The 19,723-nt window shown below is 37.6% G+C and overlaps 1 protein-coding gene across 5 annotated transcripts in view; it reads left to right on the forward strand.

The window, feature by feature from the left end:
* Window positions 1–19,723, forward strand: part of rimkla (ribosomal modification protein rimK-like family member A) — a 77,068-nt gene that overhangs the window by 46,354 nt on the left and 10,991 nt on the right. For all 5 annotated transcript variants that reach the window (XM_073031804.1, XM_073031803.1, XM_073031805.1 and 2 more), the window contains 3 exons: window positions 14,990–15,220; window positions 15,821–15,907; window positions 18,783–18,986. In XM_073031804.1, coding sequence (XP_072887905.1) covers window positions 14,990–15,220; window positions 15,821–15,907; window positions 18,783–18,986 — 522 coding nt within the window. The remainder of the gene's footprint in view (window positions 1–14,989; window positions 15,221–15,820; window positions 15,908–18,782; window positions 18,987–19,723) is intronic.

A 19,723-nucleotide genomic window follows, 5' to 3' on the forward strand; every position in this document is an offset into this window, starting at 1 on the left:
TCAGTCCACATCAAATATCACCTTTTGACAAAAAAAAGATGTGTGATAAATTATTTTTCATTCTGTAAGTGGGAAAGAGTATTGATAGATGATTTGGTACAGAGTTCTGTGCCACTGAGATTTTTAATCTCATGGGCCAATGCATATAATAAACAATTCGATTCTGTGTTGTATGCAAGAATATGAAAATAACACCATGCAATATAGGTTGTCTAGTGCTGCAGCTTCACAATACGTCAAACACAAAGTAAAAACGTGTAGCTTGGCCCCATTTAGTTGATGTGTCTTATTCATGAACATGCGCTAAATTCTACAGTGTGGCTATGTAAATATTTTCATGAGTCTCTGGACAACAGAAGTTGTTTTACTTTGCTGGTGGCCTATCCAAACCTGATATTCTACCTTCTTTCCTTCCCATTCCTTTACCCCTGTAGTTATGAAGCTTGTTCCATTTGGATTATTTTCTATGTGTTTCATTAGGTTTCATTCTGATTCAAACCCTGAAGGCAAACAAATATAATAGTAATTTCGAACTGAATGTTATACCTGTGATGACACTGTTAATGTAGATCATAGTTACTGGAGCTTCAGTTTTATGTATTTATACACTTTAGTCCATATCCATACTTAAATCTCTAAGTTTTTCTTTATTTTTAGATTAGCTCTATAATTGATTTTTTTTGTTACGTGTCACACCAATGCCACAGCAAATCCTAACATATGTAAATGCATATAGCTAATAAAGTTGATCCTTCCTTCCTTCCTCCTTACAATTCATGAGCAATCTCAACAACATTCAGGCAACAAGTGTATTTGTGTTTATATTTCTTGTGTAGTGATTGATCTTTGAATTTTCGTGGGCTGGAATTCAGTAGAAGGCTAATTATTAGAGCTTCTGCTTTATAGAAAATCTAAATTATAATACCAAGATCTTGTAGAATTTGCAGTTTGAAGATAAATTGAAGTGTATTTAACCTAGTTAGCTGTAATTTAGTGGTAGACAGAAGACTTTGGGTTGAGATTCTACTGCAGAGACTTGAGACCAAAGAATATTAAGGACTAATATAGTACTGAATTAGAATCAGGTTTATTATTGCTGATATGTTGTGAAAATTGTTTTGTGGCAGCAGTACTATATTATTATAATTTAAATATAAGTTAAAGTAAGGAGTATTTTTTTTAAAAAAATGCATAAAGAGAAAAATAGTGAGTTCGGGTTCATGAACTGATGGAGTAGAAAAACATGTTCCTGAGATATTGAGAGTGTGTCTTCAGGCTCCTGTAATGGTGAGGGTCCTTCATGATGGATGCTGCCTTCTTGAGGTGTCTCTTTTGAAGATGTCCTCTGGTGGAGAGGCTAGTGCGCATGATGGAGCTAGCTGGATGTTCACAATCCCCTGAGCTTTTTCCAATTTTATGCATTAGTGCCCCCATACCAGGTGGTGATGCAGCCAGTCAAGGCTCTCCACTGTATATCTGTAGAAATTTGCTGGTTTTTGGTGACGTACCAAATCTCCTCAAACCCTAATGAAATATAGCCGCTTCCATGCCTTTTTCATAATTGTATCCATATACGTTACTGAAGGAATGCAGCATTGTCAAAGCTTTTTCTTTTAAAATCTTTTTATTAATTTTTAAGCAAACATAAATGAAACATGAATACAGAGAGTTTGAGAGTACATAGTTAATAGTTTAAGTAGGCATTCAAATATATGATAATCTATATATATATAAAACCTCCCAAACTCATAGTATTTATGAACAAAAGAAATTTTAAAAAACACTAACCAACATGGGCCATTGCATAATGTCAAATATATACAGTAGTGCCAATAACTCCGAACCTCCATCCAAATAATTAAGGATAATAAAAGTGAGGTTTAGGAAAAGACAATTTAACATATGAAAATGTTGAATAAATGGTCTCCAAGTTTCTTCAAATTTAACTGAAGGATCAAAGACAACACTTCTAATTTTTTCTAAGCTCAAACAAGAGATAGTTTGAGAAAACCACTGAAATATAGTTGGAGGATTAATTTCTTTCCAATTCAATAAAATAGATCTTCTAGCCATTAATGTAACAATTGCAATCATTCGTCGAGATGAGGAGGATAAACGACTATTATCCGCCATTGGTAAACCGAAAATTGCAGTAATAGGATGCGGTTGGAAATTGATATTCAGAACTATTGAAATAATACTGAAAGTATCTTTCCAATAATTTTGCAAACAAGGGCAAGACCAAAACATATGGGTCAATGAAGCAACATCAGAATGACATCTGTCACAGGTTGGATTAACATAAGAATAAAATCGATCAAGTTTATCCTTAGACATATGAGCTCTATGTACAACCTTAAATTGTATTAGGGCATGTTAGGGCAAATAGAAGACGAATTGACTAATAGTAAAATTTTCTCCCACTGCTCAGTGGGTATAAGACAATGAAGTTTTTCCCATTCCTTAATTTTTTCTGATACTTCTGGCTGTATTTTCATGATCATATTATAAATGACAGCTACTAAACCCTTTTGACAAGGATTCAGAGCTAAAATTCTTTCCGTAATGTCCGATGGACATAGTTTTGGAAAAGACTGTAACTCATTATACAAAAAATTTCTAACTTGCAAATATAAAAAAAAATGAGTTTTAGGTAAATTATATTTATTAGATAGCTGTTCAAAGGACATAAAGCTATCATCCAAAAATAGATCACAAAAACATGTTATACCTTTTGTTTTCCATAAAACAAAAGCTTGATCCATAAAAGAGGGCCGAAAAAAAAAGTTAGATATTATAGGGCTTGATAAGGTGAACTTATTCAAACCAAAAAATTTACGAAATTGAAACCAAATTCGCAATGTATATTTGACTATAGGATTAGTTATTTGTTTATTCAATTTAGATAAAGAAAAAGGAAGTGAAAATCCTAAAATTGAAAACAATGAAAAGTCTTGTACAGATTTACATTCCAAATTTACCCATTGTGGGCAAGTTGCTATAGTTGATTCTTGTGTCCAAAATATTAAATATCGTATATTAACTGCCCAATAGTAAAATCTCAAGTTTGGCAAAGCCAAACCGCCCCTCCTTCTTAGGCTTCTGTAAATATTTTTTGCCTAGTCTAGGATTTTTATTCTGCCACAGATAGGAAGATATTTTGGAGTCAATAATATCAAAAAAAGATTTAGGAATAAAAATTGGTAATGCTTGAAATAAATATAAGAATTTGGGTAATACCATCATCTTAATAGCATTAATTCGACCAACCAATGACAAAGATAATGGAGACCACCTGGTAGCAAGTTGCTTAATTTGGTCAATTAAAGGTAAGAAATTAACTTTAAATAAATCTTTCATGTTTTTTGGTAATTTTAATACCCAAATAAGTAAAATAATCTGTGACAACTTTAAATGGTAAATGTTTATAAATTGGAACTTGCATATTTAATGGAAATAATTCGCTCTTATTAAAATTCAATTTATAACCAGAAAAGTTACTAAACTGAGCAAGCAAGGACGAAATAGCAGGAATAGATCTCTCAGGGTCGGATATGTTATAGTAACAAATCATCAGCATATAATGATAACTTATACGTCCCTTCCCCACGAGTAATACCCAAAATATTAGGTGATTCACGAATGGCTATAGCCAAAGGTTCCAAAACAATGTCAAATAGTAAAGGACTTAAAGGACAGCCTTGCCTTGTACCACGGAATAACTGAAAAAAAGATCTTTGATTATTGGTAAAGACCGAAGCCAAGGGTTTATAGTATATTAATTTAATCCATGATATAAATTTCAAACTAAAATTAAAATGCTGCAACGTATTAAATAAATATGGCCTTTCAACTAGCATTGTCAAAGCTATTGTACTGAGAGTGAGACATTAAGTTGAATTTTTTTTCCCAGAATGCACAAATATTCTAAATTTTCCCAGCATACGAGATTAATCAGGAAGTTAAAGGTGGCATCCAATTTAAGGAAAAATTACATAATTACATAAAGATTGATGGCAGATTGGTTTAATTGCATAGAATATAAAAGCAGTAACAAATGGTTAAATACTAATGAGTAAGGAAAATTGGAGTACGGTATAAAGCCAACCAGATGTATGAAAACAGATGGGAGTTTCTGCAAATACATTCAAAAAATATTAAGTTGCAAGTGAGTAAAGGGACATAATTGAAAACAAAGAGATAGCAGATAAATGAAACGAGAATCTTCCATCAGTTTTAAATATGGAGGAAATAAGTAATCTAACAGAAAAAGCTGTAAATTGGGATTTGAAACAATTATAATAACCTGGAATGTAATACTGAGCAAATTGTTAAATATGTAGGGTGGCAAGTCTCCAGATCCTGGTGACTTTAGCTTCAAGTCTTAAAAGTGACAAGTAAAGTAATTGATATGTTGGTTTTAACCTTCTGTGGTTCTCTCGATTAAGGGCGGGTCCAATTTGGAATGGAAAAATAGCAAATGTAACTTTATTGTAAATGTAAATTTATTCACAAAACAGAGGAAGCCAGAAAGCAGGAATCTGCTGTCAACTTAACATCTGTTATAGGTTTAAAAAATCTGTTTCTAAAAAAGGCAAATAGGATGCTTTGAAAATGTTATGGTTAAAGTGGCAAAATCAACAAAGTTTTGCAAACCTGAAGACAAGTTTGACCGATTTTTGTATTTCCTGGAAGAAGGAGTAAACATGGAGCCTGCATAGTCTTGTGCAGGAGAAATCAAGTCACATTTGACCAATTCATTGGAATTCTTTAAAGGAGTTAACATAGATTCAGAGTTGTAAAGCTGGGGGGGAGGGGCGAAAACCATTCAGCCCAGTTCGTCCATGCTAAATGAGAAACCCATCTACACTAATCATATTTGCTTGGATCCGACCAAACCTTTCCTATTCATGTACCAACATCTTTAAAACATTGTAACTATACATTTCTCTGCCACCTCCATTGGCAAGCTTGTTCCATATATGCAATGTTCTCTAGGGAGGGGGAGGAAGCTTTTTCCATTGACCCCCCCCCTTTCATCTTAAATCTATACCTCGTTTTATTCTCCTGTCATGGCAGAGTGCTCATTCTTTTGTGTAGGGGAATGTCAGTCTTGAATATCTGATCAAATTTTCAAGGCAGTAACTAAGAGAATTGGTTAAGGCAGGTTGGTAAGTACATTTTATGTGCAACTGGCCCAGTAGGTTAGGACACATGGGATCTAAGGTGTGTTGGCAACCTGGATCCAAGTTTATGAAAATCAAATAAAACTGCAGAAGGTTGTGATAGAATACAGAGAGACACAAATGAGTCACAAAGTGTAAGATATGGGACATGAAAAAGAACTAAGAGGACACGTGCAGTAAACCAAGGACCTCAGGAATGTTGATGTACAGATGGACCTTGGGGTAAGAATTAACAGCTCTCTGAAAATGATGACGCAGGTTGATAGTGTAGTGAAGAAGGCATTTGTTGGCTAAGGCATTGACTGTAAGAAATGGGATGTTGACACTGCATGGAACATTGATAAGGCTGCACTTATAGAGTATTGTGCACAGCTCTTGTTTCTGCATTATAGGAAGAGTATGGTAACATAAGAACGATTGCAGAAAAATATCACTAGGATATTGACTGGAATGGGGACTTTGCTTATAAGATATTATTTTAAGTTGGTTTTATTCTCATTGCAATGTAGTGTTCAAGCATGACCTCATAAGAGGTTCATAAAATTTAGGAAGGGCATACAGTACTGTGCAGAAGTCTTAGGCATATGTACCTGTGTGTGTGTGTCTGTCTTTCTCTACATATCTTTCTCGCTATGGTGCCTAAGCCAATTGCACAATACTGTAGTAATTTTATGTATTGCATTGTACTGCTGCCACAATAAAAAAAACAAATTTCATGACATGAATGATGATAAACTTGATTCTGGTATGGATCTCTTGCTGACTTAGTGGGAAGAGGACAGGGAACAGGGAGAGGGGAATCGTAAATGAGAAAATCTGCAGATGCTGGAAATCCAAGCAACACACACAAAATACTGGATGAACTCAGCAGTAAAAGAGTACAGTCACTGATTCAGGCTGAGAGCCTGCATCCTGCTGAAGGATTTCAGCCACAAATGTTGACTGCTGAGTTCCTCTAGGATTTTGTGTGTGTTGCAGGGAGTGGGCAATCATGGTTTGGGGGGGTGGTGGGGAGGGAGCAGGAAGCACCAGAGAGATATTCTGTAGTGATTAGTAAACCAATTGTTTGGGATCAAATGGCCTTGCCTGGTGTCTTGGGGCTAGGTGTGTCTGTACCTGCGCAACCCCCCCCCCCCCGCCCCTGATATTCCTATACCTCCTGTCCCACCCCCTCCTGTAGGATCTGCCCTCACCATTCCCAACATCCTTTGACCCTGCCAGATTTAAAAACTTACATTATGTTCCACGTTGACAAATACAGTGCTGTGCAAAAATCTTGGGTATCCTAATTATATATGTGCCTAAGACTTTTGCACAGTACTGTAGAGAGGATAGATGGCCCTTTTGCTAGGGTGGTGAGGGGAACTAGAGAGCTTAGATTTAAGGTGAAGGGTTAGATTTAAAAGGGATCTGAGGGGTATGTTTTTCCAAACAGAGGATGGTGGTTATTATTTGGAACAACATGCCAGAGGTGGAGATGTATACGATTGCAGTGTTTAAAAGGCATTCGGGCAGGTACTTGGATTGGAAAGGAGTAGAGGGATAGGGGCCTAATGTGGGCAAATGGGATTAGCATAGATTGGTGTCATGGTTGATAGAGACAAGTTGGGCCAAATAACCCATTTCTATAAACTGTACAACCTTGTGACTCTAAGTGATATGCTGCAGTTAATGGGGAACCAATGATGTGCAATGCTTAATATACAGAAGGCATTTGTTAAGGTGCAACAAAAGTTATTGTGAAAGCTTATTGTGTGGAAAGATTTTTGGTTGACAATAAATAGGGATATTTTACTCCATTTGGTAAAAATGAACGATATGCCTTGAGGATAGATGTTGGAATGTTAATGTTTTACTGTTTATTTAAATTACTTGGTGCACTAAAGGTGGTATGTAAATTGCTGATAACACGAAGGTAGGAAAGGAAGTAAGTTGTGAAGAGAGGTATATAAAGGAAGACTGGACAAAGATAGTGCTAAATGCAGGACTACGTGGGGAAAAGTGTCCATTTTAACAGGAATATTTTTTTAAAAAACTAACTTAATTTGTGAAAGATTGCAAAACTCTGACATCCAGAAAGGTTGGGTTCCTAGTGAATGATTTCAAAAAATGGTATGCAAGTGCTACACATGATGAGGAAAACTAACAATGCTATTGTTTATTTTGAGGTTGTATATTCCATTGATAAGAGCACATCTGAAATGCAGTACAGTAAAACACCATTAACCAGCATTGGTGGTAATTTGGTGTTGGTTTAGCACATTTTCAGGGCACTTCCCCCCCCCCCCCCCATTTGTTTTGTAGCAATAGTACAATAAATTTTCCAGTACGCCCAGTGAGTTTCAAGGGAGCACAAAATATACAGGCATAATGAATCTCAGCTTTAATTTCATGGACCTTGCTGTTGCAGATCCCAGTCCACACTCCAAATGCACTTCTGGCCTGCAGTCTGAAATCCCAACTCCGGTGGTATACCCCAGTTTCTCATTTTGTGGGCCAATGATTGAGCCAGATGCCTGACTATCAGGATTTGTGACAATCTGATGCTGAATTACATAACTTTGCTGTATAAAGTATTAGTTTCCATATGTAATATCTGACCTTAAAACATCAAAAATAGAAGCAGGAGTGGAATTCTACCACTAGTGACTGCACTGTACCACATCTGAAATGCTGTATATAGATCTAGTCTCCCTATCCAATGAAGGAAACACTTATGATACTGAGTGCACTGTAATTCATCAGATTCAGTCCTGGCATGATAGTTTTCATGTGCAAGTACAAACTAAGCAAATTAGCCTTTGACTCCCTAGAAGTACCAAGTGCTTGCTAATTGAAATACAGTGGATTCCATTTAATTGAATCACCCGTTAAGTAGGGCAGCCACTTATTTGGGCCAACTCTTAAAGAACAAAAAGTAATTGAGAAAATAGAACTAGAGAATTTCCTGTGGCCCTCGATCTGAAATTTGGGTTTCAGTCTAGTTTTGATGAAATATGGAAGTTTTCTCTGAGTACTCCAAGGATGCTGCATGAAAAGAGTACTAAACCAAATACAGTGGTTTCTGGTTAACTAGGACATCAGTTAATCAGGGCAGTTGCTTATTTGGACAGCTCTTAAAGAACAAAAATTAATCAAGAATATAGCCAAGATTCCCTTTGTTTATTTGGCAAACTATGCTGCATAATTGAGACAGAAGACTATTGCCAAACAGTTCCTAACTAGTGTCTGTCGCAAGCACTTGTGTGGTTGTTAGACACTACACCATACTTGGAGCAGCATTGGTTGTGTCTGTATTTTTTTTTTTAAAAAACAGTGATTTTTGTCACTGATAATTGGCAAGAAATAAGCAAACAGACAATTCAGAACTATTTTGCTCACTGTGTTTTCAAGCATTCAGGCTTGGAGATGCCAGAAACATCTAGGAGTGAAAATGAAACTATTTCACTACTTCCAAGTTAGGAATTGTGAAGATATTGACAATGGTCTTGAATGTTATGATAAAAATGAAGATTTGGCAGATGCAATCATCAAAAGCATTGTATGAAGCCAGTCCATTATCTGAACTAGGTATCTGTATTGACTTTTATTTCCATTTACATACAATCAAAAGAACGTGGCAGTGTACATTGGATTAATTCCTCAGTCAGTAACTATTAGGAACTAATACAGTTTTGTAGTATTGTGGAGGTATTGATGGTCTTCTAATTTAGTCTGTACTTCATTTAAATTAGTTACACAGTAATTTATTTTTTAAAACCCTTTTCACTATTATATATAAAATACTATATATAATATTTTGAATGTGTGTGTGTATTGTGACTGCCATTTACATTATTTAAAAACCTCCAAAACCCCAGAGGTACTTCAGTTGTGAATTTATAATCTGTTAGGTGTGTCTCTATTTATTTCAAGCTTGGTTTATAAAAGCCAAACTACTGCTTAATCAATATTAAAAATGGTGGTTTGATATTGTAAATTATTCATCCAAAATTGTGTAACAATTATGTGAATATTTTCGGATGCTAACCACTATGATTTTATCTGGACTGTTGCTGAGGGAAGAATAATGTTTATCAAAGGGTGTATTATAAAGGAATTTCTATGGAAAAAATAATTTCTATTGTCACGAGTCATAACAACGCTGATTACAGCAAACGCTTATCAGGCTGATTCAGTAATCAGCAAACTTTGCTCTTACATTCTGTCTTGTGTCGACTTCTAAAACTGTCTTATTCTGGTTGAAGGAGCCAGCCATAAAATGGGCATATTCAACTTTCTGTAAATTCTTAAAGATATAAAGCCATAAAGACCCAAGTATTTCAAATTGACTGACTGATGCTCAAATTGTCCTGGGTATAAAATCCATATCATCATCTGAAAGCATTACATATAATAGGTTTAAATTGCATTTGTTTAAGTTTTCTCATTTTCAAAGGGGAAGTAAATATTCAAAATGCCTTTGGCATGCTGGTGCAATTATTAAAGGGTGACAAGACCTTTAAGTTGATTATTTGATAGGCTGCCCTTTGTCATGGTAAATTCTCTTCATATTTATTACTTTTAGTTCAAAATTGTTTAATATCGTTTCCACTGTACAAGTGTAAAGAACAAAATTGTTACTGTGAATCAGTGCAGCAAAAAACACAATAAGATGAAGACCACAACAATTTAAAAATGCATAAAGTAACTTGTATACATTGATTGTATGTACGTAAAGTGACACTAGATACAGATGTCTGTACACAAGGGCACTGACAGGAAATGATAAAGTGGTGGTGTTGTGGGTTACTGAGGAAATATAACTACCAGTTCTGGTAGTTGTATTACAGTGGAGAAGCTAGCAGGTTAACAAAATCCACATTGTGGCATGAAAATATTCATGATGGATCCTCAAATTGCTTGCCCTGCTGTACTCACTTTATTCTTATGATTGTGTGGTTAAGTACAGCTCCAGTACTGAATTTAAGTTTGCTGATGACACCACTGTTGGCCAAATCAAAGGTGTATAGGAGGAGAATTAAAAAATCTTGTGTGATGCTACAACAACAAACTCTCACTCAGTGTCAGTAAAACCATAGAGCTGATCATGACTTCAGGAGGAAGGAATGGAAGGTCCAAGAGCCAGTATTCATTAGGTGGATGAAGGTGGAGAGGGATCAGTAGCTTTAAATTCCTTGACGTCAATACAGTTTATCAGAGAATCTGTTCTGTGACTAGCACATAAGTGTCATCACAAAGTTGGCTTCACACAGCCTTTACTTTCTCAGAAGTTTGTGTAGATTTGGCAGGCTGCTAAAAACTTTGAGAAATTTCTGTAGATACACAGTTAAGTGAATCCTGGTTGTATCACAGCCTGGTATGGAAACACTAAAGCCGGGGAACAGAAGAGGCTACAGAAAGTGGCAGCAAAGCCATCTCCACCATTTTGTACATTTACGTGAACTGTTACCTCAAGAAAGCAACATCCATCAGCAAAGACCCCCAGCATCCAGGCCATGCCCTCTTCTCGTTACTACCGTTAGGCAGGAGTTCCAGTAGCTTTAGGTCCCACACCAAATGGTTCAAGAACTGTTATTATTCTACAGCCATTATGAAGTGATTCTGTGACCTACAGATCACTTTTAAAAACACTTCAACTCAAGTTCTGTGTTTTTATTTACACGATTTGCCGCCTTTTTCACATTGGTTGTTTGTGTATAGTTTTTCCTAAAATTCTTTTGTATTTTTTCCTGTAATTATCTGCAAAAAATGAATCTCAATGTAGTATCTGGGAGTACAGTTAGACGAGAAGCTAGACTGGACTGCCAACACAGATGCCTTGTGCAGGAAGGCACAGAGTCGACTGTACTTCCTAAGAAGGTTGGCGTCATTCAATGTCTGTAGTGAGATGCTGAAGATGTTCTATAGGTCAGTTGTGGAGAGCGCCCTCTTCTTTGTGGTGGCGTGTTGGGGAGGAAGCATTAAGAAGAGGGACGCCTCACGTCTTAATAAGCTGGTAAGGAAGGCGGGCTCTGTCGTGGGCAAAGTACTGGAGAGTTTAACATTGGTAGCTGAGCGAAGGGCGCTGAGTAGGCTACGGTCAATTATGGATAACTCTGAACATCCTCTACATAGCACCATCCAGAGACAGAGAAGCAGTTTCAGCGACAGGTTACTATCGATACAATGCTCCTCAGACAGGATGAAGAGGTCAATACTCCCCAATGCCATTAGGCTTTACAATTCTACCGCCAGGACTTAAGAACTTTTTAAAAGCTATTATTAATGCTTTTTGAGATAGTGATTTAGATGCATATCATATTTTTTACTGAGTTAAGTATTGTATGTAATTAGTTTTGCTACAACAAGTGTATGGGACATTGGAAAAAAAGTTGAATTTCCCCATGGGGATGAATAAAGTATCTATCTATCTATCTATCTATCTATCTATATGGTGACATATACGTATTTTGATATAAATTTATTTTGAACTTTAAACTTTGACTCAGGAATAATTTTTCCACAGCCTTTTCAAAACCATTTTAGAAATAAATTCTCTTACAATTGTGTGCATAATCTGTGAACCATGTTGCTCCCTGACAGAGAATCAGCATTAGAGCTTTTCTCTAATGGAAAGTTATCTATATGAAAAGTAATTTGATCCTTAAAAGTAACTAGATTTTTCCTCCAAAAGATTAAGACACATGAGATCCATGGTGAATTGGCCATTTGGATTTAGAACTGGATTGCCCATGGAAGACAGAGGGTAGTGGTCAAAGAGACTTACTTGAGCTGAAGTTTTGTGATTAGTGGTGTTCTGCAGGAGTCTGTGCTGGGACCTCTGTTGTTTGTAATATATAGAAACAACCTGGATGAAAATGTAGATGGGTGCGTTAGTAAGTTTTCAGAAGATGTAAAGATTAGTAGTGTTGTGGATAGCACAGGAGACTGGCAAAAGAATATAGCAGAATATAGATCATTGGCAGTTATGGGCAGAGAAATGGCAAATGGAGCTTGACCCAGACAAATATGAAGTGTTGCACCTTGGTAGGTCAAATGTAAAGAGACAGTACACTGTTAAGGGCAAGACCCTTAACAGTATTGATGAGCAGAGGGATTTTGCAATCCAAGTTCATAGCTTCCTAAAAGTAGTTAGACAAGTTGATAAGGTGGTTAACAAGACATATGGCATACTTGCTATAATTAGTCAAGGTACTGAGTTCAAAAGTTAGGAAGTTATATTGCTGCTTTATAGAACTCAAATTAGGCCACATCTGGAGTATTGCATACAGTTTTGATTACCTCCTTACAGGAAGGATGTTAAAGCTTTGGAGAGGGTGCATAAGAGGTTTACCAGGATGCTGCCTGGATTAGAGGACATGTGCTACAAGGAGAGGTTAGACAAACTTGGTTTATATTCTCTGGAGAGGTGGAGGTTGAGGGGAGATCTGATAGGTTTATCAAATTGAGAGGCATAGATAGAGTAGACTGATAGTATCTTTTTCCCATGGTTGAAATAGCCAACATCAGAGGCATGTATCTAAGGTGAGGGGGTAATTTTGAAGGAGATGTGAGGGGCAAGATTTTTACACAGTGGTGGGTGCCTGGTATGCATGTCCTGGGGTGATGGTAGAGGCAGATACGTTAGGGACTTCTAAGAGATGTTTAGGTAAGCACGTGATATGAGGAAAATGGAAGGATATCAGCATTGTATATGCACAAGAGATTAGTTCATTTGGCCATTTGATTACTAATTTAATTGGGTCGGCAAAACATTGTGTGCTAAAGCACCTGTTCCTGTGCTGTACTGGTCTATGTGCTGTGTTCTAGATCTTTCAGTTTTGATTTGCATTTTGTTCTTTTTAATGCTGCAATAAATCTAACCAATGCCTTTCCCTTTAATTAAGTGTGGTGTTCATTTACAAAATTTTAATGAAGGGAAATTTGCAATGCAATCTGTTTATTTATCTTCCTGAAGATACTTTTGTTACAACTTAAAATAGCTGTCTTTCCTTGCTTTGTTAGTTTATCATAGAAACAGAAAACCTACAGCACAATACAGGCTCTTCGGCCCACAAAGCTGTGCTGAACATGTCCTTACCTTCGAACTACCTAGGATTACACATAGTCCTCTATTTTTCAAAGTGCCATGTACTTATCCAGAAGTCTCTTAAAAGACCCTATTGTTTCTTCCTCCACCACAGTTGCCGGCAGCCCATTCCACGCACTCACCACTCTCTGCGTTTTTTAAAAAAAAAACAACGTACCCCTGACATCTCCTTAGTACCTACTTCCAAGAACCTTAAAACTATGCCCTCTCATGCTAGCCGTTTCAGCCCTGGGAAGAGCCTCTGACTATTCACACAATCAATGTCTCATTATCTTGTATACCTCCATCAGGTCACCTCTCATCCTCTGTCACTCCAAGGAGAAAAGGCCGAGTTCACTCAACCTATTCTTATAAGACATACTCCCCAATCCAGGCAACATCTTTGTAAATCTCTGCACCCTTTCTATGGCTTCCACATCCTTCCTGTAGTGAAGCGACAGAACTGAGCACAATACTCCAAGTGGGGTCTGACCAGGGTCCTATATAGCTGCAACATTACCTCTTGGCTCTTAAACTGAGTCCCATGGTTGATGAAGGCCAATGCACCATATGCCTTCTTAACCACAGAGTCAACCTGCGTAACAGCTTTGATCAAAGTTCTTTTCTACAGAACCCATCACCTGTGAACTTTTTACTAATCTACTCCAGTTATGATGTGCTGAAATAATGAGTTGAGTGCCAGAGAGATAGCTTAGACATGAAAGCTCCTTGTACTGGGTTTCCCCAGATTACAAAACACCAGACTTGCAGAAATCTTGCAACTTGCAACTTCTTGCATAAAAATTTATATAAGACTAACAAATAATATTAAACTGCTTCATGGTCTTCGTTGACAGGATACTGTATGTGTTCAACTAATTATGGATAATGGTTAACGTAAGATGGTTGATGGAGTGAATAAACTGTAGGAAGTATATTCAAAGGTTCAAAGGTACATTTAATGTCAGAGAAACGTATACAATCTGCATCTTGAAATGCTTTTTCTTTGCAACCATCTGCAAAATCAGAGGAGTGCCCCAAAGAATGAATGACAGTTAAATGTTAGAACCCCAAAGTCCCCCCCCCGCACTTCTTCCTCCCGCGTGTAAGCGGCTGCGAGCAACAATCCCCCTCCCCCCAACGGCAAAAATAAAGCGCTCCTGCTACCAGCACTCAAGCATGAGAAAAGCGGTAGCAAAGACACGGACTTGCAGTTACCCTAAAGATTACATTGTTCACCCAATAATTTGACATGCTGCAGGCTCTCTTTCCCGTAATAAGGGAGAAAGAGGTGACTCCATTTTCCAATGAGTGGGGAGAGATAACAAACTACTTGCTGGTTTACGATGTTAAAAGTCCGTTATGTTGCTTTTTTCGAGCTCTGTGCCTGGAGATTGCAAGGATCCCAGGTCCCCAGGCACACAGCGGATATTCTGAACAATACTGGGGTTTATGGTTCATTTCTGTATTGTGGGAAAAATCAGATTATGGCCAGTTCTCAGGATTGGACAATCCTTGCATAACCCAAAGATTCTCTGTACCTATTTGCTATTAACCCTGTTTTGCAGTACCTTCTTGGAATTGATTAAGTGGTATATTTGAAAACTATATAAAATATATTCATGTTCCTGTGACAGAAACTTTCACAGTCATCTTTTAATAGAATGAAATTATACTGTAACTAAATGCTTTTGTAGTGCTATTGATGGTTATTTTCTATTGTTCTTTGCAGGACTGCGTATCAAACAGGAGCTGATAACCAGTTACCCTCAGGTGGTGGTGGTAAGAGTTCCCACTCCTTCAGTACAGAATGACAGTGATATAACATTATTGCGTCACCTTGAAAAGATGGGCTGTCGCTTGGCCAATCGACCTCAGGCCATATTGCACTGTGTTAACAAGTTCTGGACGTTCCAGGAACTAGCTGGTCATGGAATACCATTACCTGACACTTTCTCTTATGGTAGGTATAAATGTTATACCTCTAAATATAACATTTAGTTTGACTATCCTGCAAGCCTTAAAGCAGTATTTTACTTTGATTGAATTTAATAGATAAATAAACAATTAAAACTCTTTTTGGCACAGAAACACTTTCTGTAATGCAATGCTGTGACTCTAGTAATCTACAATAGATGTCACCCTTATTATTCTAAATTTAGAGGACTATAGAAACTATAAATGTGTTTTCTTGCCAAACTTAGTTACCTCCTTTTTGTTATGAAAACTGTATGCCCTACTAGACTTTAAACCAATATTCCTGCTATTTACATCTCTTTGCAAAGAATAAAAGTGGAAGCAGTTGGGACCAGAATACTGGACCTGATTGAGAAGATGGTAGGTGTTTTAGGTCAAATGAAGTAGAGCTAGCAAAAGTTTAGTATAGTTTCAATTTAAGGTGAATTTATAATTTTGTTCATCTTGAGTAAATTGAGCGAAAAGAATGGGGTGGGGAATATTCTCCTTTACACTAACAAGTGGAAAGAGAAAACTGGGGATTAATGAATGCGGTCATGTTCTTGATTGTACAATAACCCTTAATTTCTATCTATTTTTACAACAGGTGGTCATGAAAATTTTGCAAAAATGATTGATGAAGCTGAACCTTTGGGATATCCAGTAGTTGTTAAAAACACACGAGGTCATCGAGGTACATACAATTTTCATTTTGCCATTGAGTGTGTAGGCAGTAAAAACGTATGTTCAAATTTTAGTTTTACCTTTTTATTAATTACTTTCCTTAAGGACAAAAGCCAAAAGGGATGAAGGAGATTAAATATAGGAGATTGGATTTTGAGTGAAGGCTGAATTATTGAAGTGTCATATCTGCCCCAGCACATATGTATTCTGCCAAGAATCCACAACTGGATTACATCTTGGTCATTTTATAAATGCAATTTGTGTAGACTCAATTTTAGTTGGAGTAGATCACCAGCAAATAGTACAAAGTGAAATTCTACCAACTGCAAAATTGCCTAAGGTATTTGCATGTTGGGTTTATTTTAGTACAGCTGAAGATATCCCACCAAAAGGTGTACATGAAATGACGCTTTCCTTTGTACACTGCCTTTTACCAATGTAAAAGGCCTCACTCCCATAGTTAGTTTGCTGCTATTTTTGGTATTTAAAGGAACATTCAGTTTACATTGGGTAACTTTTTAACTGACTACAAACTTCTCATACACCTTCCAAAGTCCAGAATTAGCTTCAGTTAAATGTTTCCTCTGATATTTAACAATGTGGATAATGTTAGCAACACTGGAAGTAGTATTATGCTAACATAACATCGGTCTAGGATAGAGGCCTCTAAGTTAGAGGCAAGGACAAGCCCGTGGGTGAAAAGCTTCATAGGCACAATATCCAGCTTTGATCTCTGTTCATTGCCTTAAGTTTTCAAAGCTGTCATCACCTAGGGTATGTGACCACCAGGCACACTCTCATGTCTGAACTGTTCTCATGAAGGTCAGGGTCACTGAATGTCTACAGGACTTTTTAAAACAGCTGCACATTGCGTGGATTTGTATCAGGGAGGTCACCAAGATCACTTTATTCATGAAGACTTCACCTGCTTTGATTTCAAGAACAGATGGTGTCTTACAAACTAGTATTTGACAGCATTGCTGGTATTCCATGGAAATCAGAATCAGGCTTAATATCACTGGCATATACAGCTTTCTGCAACTTTTACCAATCCTGTGCAGTGGCCCCTCCATACCAGAGAGCGATGCAGCCAGTTAGAATACTCTCCGTGGTACATTGTAGAAGTTTAACGAGTGTTTTTGATGACATATCAACTTTTTAAACTCACATTGAAATATAACCGCTGTCGTGTTTTCTGTGTAAATGCATCAATGTATTAGGCCCAGGATAGATCTTCAGAGATGCTGATGTCCAGGAACTTAAAACTGCTCAACCTTTCCCTCTGTGTATATTCACTCGACTTTCCCTTCCTAAAGTCGACAATCAGTTCCTTGGTCTTGGTGATATTGAGTGCAAGGCTGTCATTGTGACACCACTCACCCAGCTGATCTATCTTATTTCTATATGCTTGCTTCGCACCATCTGAAACTCTGCCAACAGTAGTTGTGCCTAGCCACACAATCATGAGTATAGAGAGAATAGAGCAGTGGGCTAAGCACTCATCGTTCAAATGAGCTAGTGTTGATTGTCAGCATGGAGTAGATGTTATTTCCGATCTGCACTGACTGGACTCCCAGTGAGGAAATCAAGAATCCTGTTGCAGAGGGAGATATAAAGACCCAGGTTTTGGAGCTTGTTCATTACAACTGAGGGTATGATAGTGTTAAATGCTGAGATATAGTAGCCTAATATAGGTACTGTATAACTATTATCAAGGTGATGCAAGACTGAGTGGATAGCCAGTGAGATGGCATATATGTAGACCTATTGTGGCAATAGTCAAATTGCAGCTGGTCCAGGCCCTTGCTTAGGCAGGAGTTGATTCTAGCCAAGACCAACCGCTCAAACCACTTCACCACGGTAGATGTGAGTGTCACTCACTGATGAAGTTTTTCCTCATGTTCCCTTTAAACATTTTATCTTTCATCCTTAAACCATGTCCTCTAGTTCTAGTCTCACCCACCCAACCTTGGTAGAAAAAGCCTTTTACCCTATCTATACCCTTCATAAATTTTGTATATGTCTTATCAAATTTCTCCTTAATATCTGATGCTCCAGGGAATACGGTCCTAACCTATTCAACAATCCCATATAACTCTGGTTCTCAAGTTCAGCAAAATCTTTGTAAATTTTCTCTATACTCCTTTAATCTTATTGATATCTTTACTGTATGTAAGTGAGCAGAACTATGCACAATACTCAAAATTTGGCCTCACCAACTTAGCTGCAATTTGCATCCACTGTAGACTTATTGTGATAGGCAAATTGCAGCAAGTCCAGGTCTTTGCTTAGGCAGGAGTTGATTCAAGCCATCCCCAGCCTCTCAGTGTACTTCATCAGAGTAGATGTGAGTGCAACTGGGCGATTGTCATTGACCAGCTCACCCTGCTGTTGGGCATTGGTATGATTGTTGCACTTTTGAAGCAGGTGGGAACCTCCAACTGCAGCAATGAGAGATTGAAGATCTCCTTGAACATCCCCGCCAGATGGTACACCATCAGGGCCTAACACCTTGTGAAGTTCACCCTCTTGGAAGCTGATGTTAGAACATCTATGGAGACTGAGATCACAGAATCACCAGATGCTGTAGGGATTCACACAGGTGTAGCTTTATGTTCTATTTCAAAACGTGCATGCAGTCAATGACTGCACTCAAAATGCCCATAAGGGCATACATGCAAAACTCAGAACAGGAAAGTTCTTCCACTCCATTAATGTGCAGCTTATTTGGATCATGAAAATAGTTTGCTTATAGAAAATGCTAGTGCCCCTTTTTTAAAAAAAAAAAATAAAGCTTATTCTTTATGGTTCTGACAGAAATTGTGCATTGTTACATAGTGGAACAGAATGTAAACAGAGCTTTACTTGTTTGTCATTCCCTTCAGGTAAAGCAGTATTCCTGGCACGAGACAAGCATCATTTATCAGATTTATCTCACCTAATACGACATGATGCTCCATACCTTTTCCAGAAATATGTAAAGGAATCTCATGGGAAGGATATCCGTGTAGTGATGGTGGGAGGCCGAGTAATTGGTGCGATGTTGCGCTGCTCCACTGATGGAAGAATGCAAAGCAATTGTTCACTAGGTGAGATTTTGCACTTAGAAGTCTTACTTGAAAACTTGTGGCTCCTCCAGAATCTCTGTTAATAAAGTCAGTAGAGAATTATTTATACAATCTTTAATTCCCAGCTTTGATGTGAGTTAAGATGGGAAAAGTTGAGGCATATAATCACAAAATAAAAGCTGTCCACAATTAAATCTGACTTGATTTGTAATCACTGTTTTCACAGAACTAAAGTGATAGTGTGGGGGAAGGGCTGGGAGGAGAAGAGAGCAGATATTCTTGCCCTTGGCTTTTGGGTCTAGAGGCAATGGCAGAATTGGGTCTAACTCCATAGTAAATGGAAATTGCTGGGATGCAACTCATCAAACTGATTGCCCACTGTAAAAATACTACATGTTAGCAGTGACAAACAAACAAAACTCTGCAGATGATGGAAATCCAAGCAACATACACAGGTTGCTGAAAGAAGTTGGCAAGCCAGGCAACATCTGTGAAAAAGAGTAAACAGTCGCCATTTCGGGCCGAGACCCTTCGGCAGGACTGGAGAGGAAAAAAAAACTGAGGAGTAGCTTTAAAAAGATAGGGGGAGGGGGGGAAAGAGAAACAAGATCATAGGTGAAACCTGAAGGGGAGGGATGAAATAAAGAGCTGGAAAGTTGATTGGTGAAAGAGACAGAAGGCCATGGAAGAAAGAAAAGGGGGGCAGGAGCACCAGAGGGAGGTGATGGATGGGCAAGGAGATGAGGTGAGAGAGGGAA

The sequence above is a fragment of the Hemitrygon akajei genome, chromosome 29, assembly GCF_048418815.1.
Source record: "Hemitrygon akajei chromosome 29, sHemAka1.3, whole genome shotgun sequence".
Lineage (NCBI taxonomy): Eukaryota > Metazoa > Chordata > Chondrichthyes > Myliobatiformes > Dasyatidae > Hemitrygon > Hemitrygon akajei.